The following is a 9810-nucleotide window of genomic DNA, read 5'->3' as shown; positions in this document are numbered from 1 at the left end:
GAGAAGGAGGAGAGAGAATATAGAGGTGACCTGGGAGAGAAAAAGGAGAGTCAAAAGGGGGAGAGAATAATCAAGCCAGTAATCACACTCCTGAGTAAAAATGGGTACTGAAGATTGGATTCTTAAATGTACAAAATTGATATCAAATACTATAAAACAAAGATTAAAAATCTAGAGTAGAGGTTACACTCTTAAATATACAATATTTAAAAAAAAACCAAAATCACAAAAAGTATAAGAAATATATATAAAGTTTGTTTTAAAAATAGGGTCTTTTTATTTTTATTTTTGCAGGGTTAGTGATTTATAAAAATGAAAATTAAAAGAATTATAGAGGACTTAAAAAATAAAAAAATTTAAAAAATGATAATAGTAAAAATATATCTAGGAATTTCTCTGGAGCTATTGTGGGCAGTGTGGTGTTTGTTCAGTTTCAGATAGTTCCTTGTTCCAGCTTATACTTCTCAATATCTATAGGCCCTTTCCTATATAGTCTGTGTTAACTACAGGGTTTTAATCTGTTGCACTTGTCACTTCCAAAGCGGTTCCCTTTGTTTATTTGGCTTCTGTTTGCAGGTCCCTTCAGTGTTTAATTTCCGCCCTGACACAAGGGGGCGTGGTGGTCACTTGTTTATGTTCACTTGTTCAGTCGTGCTGTGGGGAGGGAGGAACACTCAAATATCACTGGCCTGTGTGGGGAGCACTCGCAGTGTTCTGGCCACACTGGGTTTGCCCCCGCTCACGACGTGTGTGCTTTCCCTGTCTACACTGCTCAGGCTCCAGGTTGCTCTGCAGGGAGCGGGCTCTGAGTTGTGTGCACATCCCAGATCTAAGCCGCTCAGGTTCAGGTTCTTAGGTACTCCACAAAGGCGCAGACTTGGTTGGGCTTGCGTTTTGTGCCTTCCCCGGCTCCAGCAGCTCAGGCGACCATCTGCTTGGCGAGCACACTCTCTTCAGGTGCATTGAGTCTTATCATCTCCCTGGTCCCAGCCACTTGGTTTCCTGGTGCACCCGACTCCGGTGTGCCGTGTGTCTCTTCTGGGGAGCTTATCTCTGGCTGTGATCCTCCTGGTGGATGTCAACCATCCAGAATCTCAGGAAGTCTTTGGTTAGAAACTGGAAGCCTGTTTGCAGTTTGGCAGGGGATGCCCTCCATGGGGCTGAGTTTGCCTCTTTCTGGCTCTGGCTGGCACCCTCCTGCCCCCTGTGACCGGCAGGGGATGGGCCATTCCACAGCTGGCTAGCTCTTCTCTGGTATTGCTCAGTCCCTTGTTCTGTGAGCGGGCAGGCACTGCCTTAGTTTAGGCTTTTCATGGGATATTTCTCTCTCTCTGGCTATCCCACAGTGTAAGTTGTTATCTCACGTTAGCTCCCTAAGATTGCCCTCAGGGCATTCAGGCCTGGTCCTTACCCTAAGCAATGTCGCCCACTCCTCTCCGTTCAGCCCTCACTTGCTGGTGGCGGATGTGAGCATCTAGGGCACTTCTCTGCTGGGAATTGCCTTTAGGCACATAATCTGTGGGGTTTATTTATTTATTTTTCCTCCCAGTTATGTTGCCCTCCGAGATTCTAGCACTTCCCCCAGACCCACCGGTGAGACGGTTTCCTGGTGTTTCGAAACTTCTCTTCTATTAAGACACCTTTCCTGGGATGGATTTCCATCCCTAAATCTTCTGTCTCCTTTTTATCTTTTATATATATTTATCTTATATATTTTCCTACGTCCTTTCGAAGACAATGGGCTGCTTTTCTGGGTACCTGATGTCCTCTGCCAGCATTCAGGAGTTGTTTTGTGGAGTTTGCTCAGTATTCAAATGTTCTTTAGATGAATTTGTGGGGGAGAAAGTGGTCTCCCCATCCTATTCCTCCACCATCTTAGGACCACCTCATGAAGTTTAAATTATCTAATTTGTTTTTAAAATTGTGCTTTGGTTGCCAGTATCTATTGCCTAACCCATTGTCATGAAGATTTGCTTTAACACTTTGAGTATTATATTTTTAGCCTTTGCATTTAGATCTATAATTAGCTTTGAGTTAATTTTTACATATGATGTTAAACGGGGTCCAATTTTTTTCTTCTGCATGGGAATACAGAGTTGTCCCAGCACCATTTGTTGAAAATACATATTCCCTTTTAAAGGGAATGAAATTCCCTTTTTAACACTGAAAATATTTTTTTCTTGTTTACAGGCGTGTAGCACATTTCCTGATATGCTCAGCAGTTCATCAGAGCTCCCTGGCACTGGCTCATCTAAGTCATTCAGAGGTTATTTTAGTATTCTTTGGAATACAAACGGTTTAAGGTCAAAGATTTAATGTGCCTCAGAGGGGCTAGGTACTCTTATAATACCATTTTTTTATTGTGGTTTTTACCTCCTTATCCAAAGCCTTCTATCATTTTCAGTCTGAGAAACTTTTCTTTCACTGAAGTGAAACAGTTGAATGGATTTTCAGTCTTTCTTCTCTTAACTTATCCCATTGACTCCAAATACATTTAATTCCTCCTTTTTGTCTTCTTATACCTAACACCCTCCTCCAACAACACAAGAGCAGACTCTACACACGGACATCACCAGATGATCAACACTGAAATCAGATTGATTATATTGTTTGCAGCCAAGGATGGAGAGGCTCTACACAGTCAGCAAAAACAAGACAGGGAGCTGACTGTGGCTCAGATCATGAACTCCTTATTGCCAAATTCAGACTTAAATTGAAGAAAGTGGGGAAAACCACTAGACCATTCAGGTATGACCTAAATCAAATCCCTTATGACTATACAGTGGGAGTGAGAAATAGATTTAAGGGACTAGATCTGATAGACAGAGTGCCTGATGAACTATGGACAGAGGTTCATGACATTGTACAGGAGACAGGAATCAAGACCATCCCCAAGAAAAAGAAATGCAAAAAAGCAAAGTGGCTGTCTGAGGAGGCCTTACAAATAGCTGCGAAAAGAATAAAAGCAAAAAGCAAAGGAGAAAAGGAAAGATATACCCATTTGAATGCAGAGTTTCAAAGAATAGCAAGGAGAGAAAAGAAAGCCTTCCTCAGCGATCAATGCAAAGAAATAGAGGAAAACAATAGAATGGGAAAGACTAGAGACGTCTTCAAGAAAATTAGAGATACCAAGGGAACATTTCATGCAGAGATGGGCTTGATAAAGGACAGAAATAATAGGGACCTAACAGAAGCAGAAGATATTAAGAAGAGGTGGCAAGAATACACAGAAGAAGTGTACAGAAAAGATCTTCATGACCCAGATAATCATGATGGTGTGATCACTCACCTAGAGCCAGACATCCTGGAATGTGAAGTCAAGTGGGCCTTAGGAAGCATCACTATGAACAAAGCTGGTGGAGGTGATGGAATACCAGTTGAGCTATTTCAGATCCTAAAAGATGATGCTGTGAAAGGGCTGCACTCAATATGTCAGCAAATTTGGAAAACTCAGCAGTGGCCACAGGACTGGAAAAGGTCAGTTTTTATTCCAATCCCAAAGAAAGGCAATGCCAAAGAATGCTCCAACTACCACAAAATTGCACTCATCTCACATGCTAGTAAAGTAATGCTCAAAATTCTCCAAGCCAGGATTCAGCAATATGTGAACTGTGAACTTCCAGATGTTCAAACTGGTTTTAGAAAAGGCAGAGGAACCAGAGATCAAATTGCCAACATCCACTGGATCATTGAAAAAGCAAGAGAGTTCCAGAGAAACATCTATTTCTGCTTTATTGACTATGCCAAAGCCTTTGACTCTGTGGATCACAATAAACTGTGGAAAATTCTGAAAGAGATGGGAATACCAGACCACCTGACCTGCTTCTTGAGAAACCTGTATGCAGGTCAGGGAGCAACAGTTAGAACTGGACATGGAACAACAGACTGGTTACAAATAGGAAAAGGAGTACGTCAAAGCTGTATTTTGTCACCCTGCTTATTTAACTTATATACAGAGTACATCATGAGAAACGCTGGGCTGGAAGAAGCACAAGCTGGCATCAAGATTGCCGGGAGAAATACCAACAACCTCAGATATGCAGATGACACAACCCTTATGGCAGAAAGTGAAGAACTAAAGAACCTCTTGAGGAAAGTGAAAGAGAAGAGTTAAAAACATTGGCTTAAAGTTCAGCATTCAGAAAACTTAAGATCATGGTATCCGGTCCCATCACTTCATGGCAAATAGATGTGGAAACAGTGGCTGACTTTTTTTTTCTGGACTCCAAAATCATTGCAGATGGTGACTGCAGCCATTACATTAAAAGATGCTTACTCTTTGGAAGGAAAGTTATGACCAACCTAGAAAGCATATTAAAAAGCAGAGATGTTACTTTGTCAACAAAGGTCAGTCTAGTCAAGGCTATGGTTTTTCCAGTGGTCATGTATGGATGTGAGCGTTGGGACTATAAAGAAAGCTGGACACCGAAGAATTGATGCTTTTGAACTGTGGTGTTGGAGAAGACTCTTGAGAGTCCCTTGGACTGCTAGGAGATCCAAACACTCCACCCTAAAGGAGATCAGTCCTGAGTGTTCATTGGAATGACTGATGTTGAAGCTGAAACTTCAATACTTTGGCCACCTGATGGGAAAAGTTGACTCATTTGAAAAGACCCTGATGCTGGGAAAGATTGAGGGCAGGAGGAGAAGGGGATGACAGAGGATGAGATGGTTGGATGGCATCACTGACTCAATGGACATGGGTTTGGGTGGACTCCGGGAGTTGGTGTTGGACAGGGAGGCCTGGCATGCTGTGGTTCATAGGGTCACAAAGAGTTGGACTTGACTGAGCGACAGAACTGCACTGATACCTAACACAGCTCTTCTGTGTTCTTTAAGCTCTTGTCCAGCTTTCAGCTCATTGTAGACTTTATATTTTCTGTAAATCAATGATTCATCTTATTAAAAATGGAAATCTAATTTTTTGTATAGTCAGCTCCTACCATATCACATGGCATTAACTTATCTATATAGTGCATAATCCTAATTCTTGATGTGAAAGAAATTAGTATATTCCATGCTTTTCCCTTTAATTTTTATTTTGAAAAGTTTTAAACTTAGACAAAAAATTTTAAAAATATATAATGAACACTGGACCCTCTAATTAGATTCCCTGTTAAACATTTTGCCACAGTTACCTTCTTTCATAGGCACACACACACGTAGTTATAAACATCGTAGCTCTTCAGCCATAAATATTTCACATAAAATTTGTAATATTAAGGACTACTATCACATCTAAGAAAACTATAATTCCATTATACTATCCAATATCTAGTCCATATTGAAATTGGTTCATTTGGCCACAAAAATCTCTCCTTCTGTTCTTTCCCTATTCTTTTTGAATCCATGATTGCATGTTGTTGTCAAGTCTTTTTATTCCTTTTAACCTGGAAGAATTCTTTTTCAAAAAAATTATGTTTTTACAAATGTAAAATTTAAATTACATTTGTACAATCCATGCCAGGTTTTTTGTAGAAAATGCCAGATTCCAGATTTATTTGCCTGTTTCCTTATGTTTTACTTGTTAAATTCCCTATGTATCTCAGGCTTGGCACTACTGACATCTTGGACAGGTAGCTATCTTGTGTGTTGCAGGATGTTTAATATTTCCCCGTTCCCACCAGGTTATAACCAAAACGTCTCCACACATGCCCAAAAGTGACCAGGGGCCAGGGGTGGAGGTTAGGGTAGGGAACTAGAAGTTCACTCAAATTCAGGGGAAACAACTTTGTCAAGAATATTTGTCATATGATGCTTATTTCTGATTGTATCAGTAAGCACATAACATCTGATCGTCCCCTTATTGATTAGCCTTGATCACTTATTTAAGGCAGTCCCCCCCCCCCCCCCTTTTTTAAGGTAAAGGTATGTTGTTCCCTTTTATAATAAGTAAGGGAAAAAACAGACTTTTAATACTTTAACATCTTGATACCTTGATACCAAGTGAACATCCTGTACTCCTACTATCTTTCACCCAGTGACTTTTGGCATTCTCTAGTCTGAATCAATTGTGACTAATTTGCAAAATGGTGATTTTCTAATTCTATTATTTGTTGTACATTTATTCTCTGGCATTTCTATGAAAGAAAAGTTTTCATACATCCCTTTATTTATTTCTACTGGCACTTTTAAATTTATGCATTTTCTTTACCCAATTTTTAAATTCAATTATTCCAATTACTCTCTTTGAGGCTTATATTATCCCAAATTCCTCCAGTGGGAATCTTCAATCCATTCTTTAAGCATTTCTTACTATAAGATTATTTAATGTTTCATGGAGAATTTTAATAAAGCTATCGTTAAGTACCACATAATGGTAAATTCTTATTGTATACACTGTATATGAAACCATATGTGTAAGGCCTTATATTTAGCCAGTCAAGAATTCTGATTGGGACAACATATTACTTTCACACTTTGACTGCTTGATGGAAGAGCAGACTCAGTGGAAAAGACTCTGATGCTGTGAAAGACTGAGGGCAAAAGAGGGCAAAAGAGGGCAGCAGAGCATGAGATCATTAGACAGCTTCACAAACTCAACAGGACATTAATTTAAGCAAACTCCCCGAGACAGTGAAGGACAGGGAAGCCTGATGTGCTGTAGTCCACAGGGCTGCAAAGAGTTAAGGACAGGACTCAGCGACTGAACAAGAGAAAATTCTGTTTCACAACTAACGAAAATTATCAGCCATTTAATTTTGATTCATCTACGTGAAAGTGAAAGTCGCTCAGTTCTGTCTCACTCTTTGCGACCCCAGGGACTATACAGTCCGTGGAATTCGCCAGGCCAGAATACTGGAGTGGGTAGCCTTTCCCTTCTCCAGGGTTTCTTCCCAACCCAGGGATCAATCCCAGGTCTCCGGCATTGCAGTCGGATTCTTTACCAGCTGAGCCACAAGGGACGCCATAAGGGATATTTTGAATGGTACCTATAAATAAAAATAAACATATAATACGTATCGCCTAAACATTGTATACAATTCTAAAAGTACTTCAAAATATGTTTCATTAAAATCAGTAACTAAGCAATGTCCTTGGGCACACATTTCAACAGCACCCCAGTTAAGCAACGTATCGTGATTTTAAAACTATGACTTTTGGGAAGCCGAAACGAAATACGCCAGTTAAAATGAAAACAAAATTAAGGAATTTTAGCTTCACTCTGTAATTATCCCCCTCTTTCTGTGAGCGTCGGTTTCCTCCTCAGTTTCAGGTGCGGCTCTGCCCAGTTTCACAGACTCTGCTCTAAGTCCGTGTTGGTGACGATGAAGCAGATGAGGTACCTCCGGTTATAGGGCTGAAGGTTTTAACAGTCTCCCTGCCGGACTTCGCAGCTTGGACCAGCGCCACTCGGAAGAACCTTTCTCCTCAGCGGCCGCAGGAAAGGACGACGGTGAAGGGTAGGGACAACTCTGAGGGAGTGTCTCCCGGTCTCACTTTCCCTTCCGACTGCTCCTTCGACTGGCTGGTGTGAGTCTCGGCCGCCCAATCCCGTTGGAGCGTCTCCCGCGCCGTTCGGCGCCGCCGCGGTGCATGCGCATTCCGGACCCGACCCTCTGCTTCAGCCCGGGAGGTGGAGCAGGGCACCTACACGGTGTGGGCGGGAACTAGGCCTGGCAGTACCCGCGCTAACGTCAGAGGGCAGCGCCGGGGCCTGCACGGGCCCGGTGGGAAGACGGCGTGAGAGACAAGCACGACATAGCTCCCCGAGTTCCTACATCCCTTAGGTGTAGGTCTTGGGTGGACTCATTCATTTTCATTGTAGCGCGGGACCTGGACAGTCCGATTTGACTCTGGGGAGTCGGAAAGATTCGACTATATTCTTTTTTCTGCACTCGGGCAGGTTTAAAAGGGGAAGGAATCGTTACAAGAAAGCAGCTTTTCTCCCGTGTTGAGTGGGCTGGGAACACCGTCCATTTGAGCTTCGCTGTCGGAAACGGGGCCGCCTCAGAACCTAGCTGGCAGCACCTTCCCGCCGCCGAGCGCCTCAGTTCTGCCCTCGGGAGGCGGCCGCTTGTGCGCGCTGGGAACGCAGGCTTCCTTTCTGCCACACAGAGGACCGCCCCACGGGTCTCCACGGCGTGAGGCTCGGGAAAGTGACCCCGGCGACGCGCAGCTGGCCCTCAGCCTCCGCCGCTAGGCTGCGCTGACAGACCGGCCCTCAGCTTCAGCCGCGAGGCCGCGCTGACAGACCGGCCCTCAGCTTCAGCCGCGCTGACAGGCCGGCCCGGACCGGCGAGGCCGCGCTGACAGACCGGCCCTCAGCCTCAGCCGCGAGGCCGCGCTGACAGACCGACCCTCAGCCTCAGCTGAGTCCGCGCTGACAGACGGGCCTCGAGCGACCGGCCCCGGCCCGTCCTCCGCGCACCGCCGCCCCCGGAGAGCGACTGTCTCGCAGCCGCACGCCGGGCCGGCCCCCGCGGCCGCTCGGAAAACGCGGCGAGCGGAACCCGCACGCGGAAGCGCCCGCCGCACTGAGCATGCCCAGTCGCAGAGCCGACCGGAGGAGTTTTTTTCTTTTCTTTTTTCTTTTTCTTTCTTTTTTTTGGGGGTCTCAAGTGGCAGGCCTCCCCCAGCCCCCTAGCCGAGCCCCGCAGCACCCCGGCCTAAGCAGCTACCATGGCCGAGGCTCCCGGAGCGGCGCTGTCCCGGGCGGGTTGGTAAGTGGCGGGTCTCCCAGCCGCGGGTGCGGGCCGGGCCCGAGGAGGCCGGGGCTGGGGCCGGGGCCGGGGGCGCCTGGTGCGTGTCGGGGTAGGCGGAGGCCGCCGCCCTCCCCGTCCTCTCCCCGGGCCCCCCGGCCGGCTCCGCCCCCGGCGCCGCGCGGAACCGAGCGAGTCCCCCGGCTCCCTGCGAGGTAGCGGCGCGGCCTGGGCCCCGGGAGGCGGGCGGCGGGCCGCAGGGAGGCCGGGGCCGCGGGGCGGGCGGCGGTACAGGCCCGGGGGCTCCCACGGCGCCGCCGTGGCGGGACGAGGGGAGGCGAAGGCTGGGGAAACCGAGCGCCGCCGAGCGGGGCGAGCGCCGGGTCCGAGCCCGCGCCCTCTCATTCCCAAGTACAGCACGGAGAGGGGGAAGCCATCCTCTGCGGCGCACACAACTTCTGAGGCGGAGAATGCCCGTACTGGAGACGGGTGGATGCTCTCTAGAACTTTTCTTGAAAGGATGACGGTGTTCTGATTTTTTAAGGACGCTTCATATCAATATTTTAGGATGAAAACAAACAAACAAAATATACGAAAGTAAGCCGTTCCTGGAACTTCGGCCATGAGGGTTATAAACATATAGCTTAATTTCCTAACGCTTTTCCAGGCCTGCATAGGCACAGTCTGGCATGAAAGGTGGCAAGGAGGTTGGAAAAAGATTTGCCCCTGATCGCTGTCTTAGCGCTCAGAGAAGAAGGCATTAAAACAGCAAACACACAAACAGGGGGAATTGTGGTCAACTGTACAGAGGTGCAGGCAAATGTGGTATGGAATTGGAGAGGAAGGAAAGTTAATTTCCTAGAGAAGTGGACTTGGAAGGCTGGTGAGGAAAAGGCTTTCTGGATACAGAACCGCTGGAGATAAGGCAAGGAGGTAGGAAAGAGCTTATTGGTTTACAGTACTGACATTAAATCCCTATGGTTCCTGGAAGTAGAAGGGTGTCCAATGAAGAGTAAGACTTTAAAAGTTTGTGGCCAGATTGTGCAGCCTACGAGTGTCTAAAGGGTGATTTTGATTTTATGAATAAAATTTTTGTTTAGAGTACTGTAACACCTGTGTTTTGAAGACGCTGCTCCTGGCTCCACAGATATCTCATTTTAGAGGTGTA

The 9810-nt window shown here is 45.9% G+C and overlaps 1 protein-coding gene across 3 annotated transcripts in view; it reads left to right on the top strand.

Annotated features, from left to right (window-relative positions):
• The first annotated feature begins 7639 nt into the window (after positions 1 to 7639).
• The window catches only part of TDRD3 (tudor domain containing 3), a 215591-nt gene continuing 213420 nt past the window's right edge, over positions 7640 to 9810 (top strand). The window contains exon 1 of one of the 3 annotated variants that reach the window (XM_065901983.1): positions 7640 to 8663. In XM_065901983.1, the coding sequence (XP_065758055.1) occupies positions 8484 to 8663 (180 nt within the window). In that variant the 5' untranslated portion in view covers positions 7640 to 8483. Of the gene's footprint in view, positions 8664 to 8721; positions 8858 to 9810 lie in introns of those variants that run through there. The other 2 variants (XM_065901982.1, XM_065901984.1) reach the window with 2 other exon arrangements.

Source organism: Muntiacus reevesi, chromosome 11 (assembly GCF_963930625.1).
Source record: "Muntiacus reevesi chromosome 11, mMunRee1.1, whole genome shotgun sequence".
Lineage (NCBI taxonomy): Eukaryota > Metazoa > Chordata > Mammalia > Artiodactyla > Cervidae > Muntiacus > Muntiacus reevesi.
The sequence above is the reverse complement of the archived record's forward strand: the minus strand, read 5'-3'. Positions and strand labels throughout refer to the sequence as shown.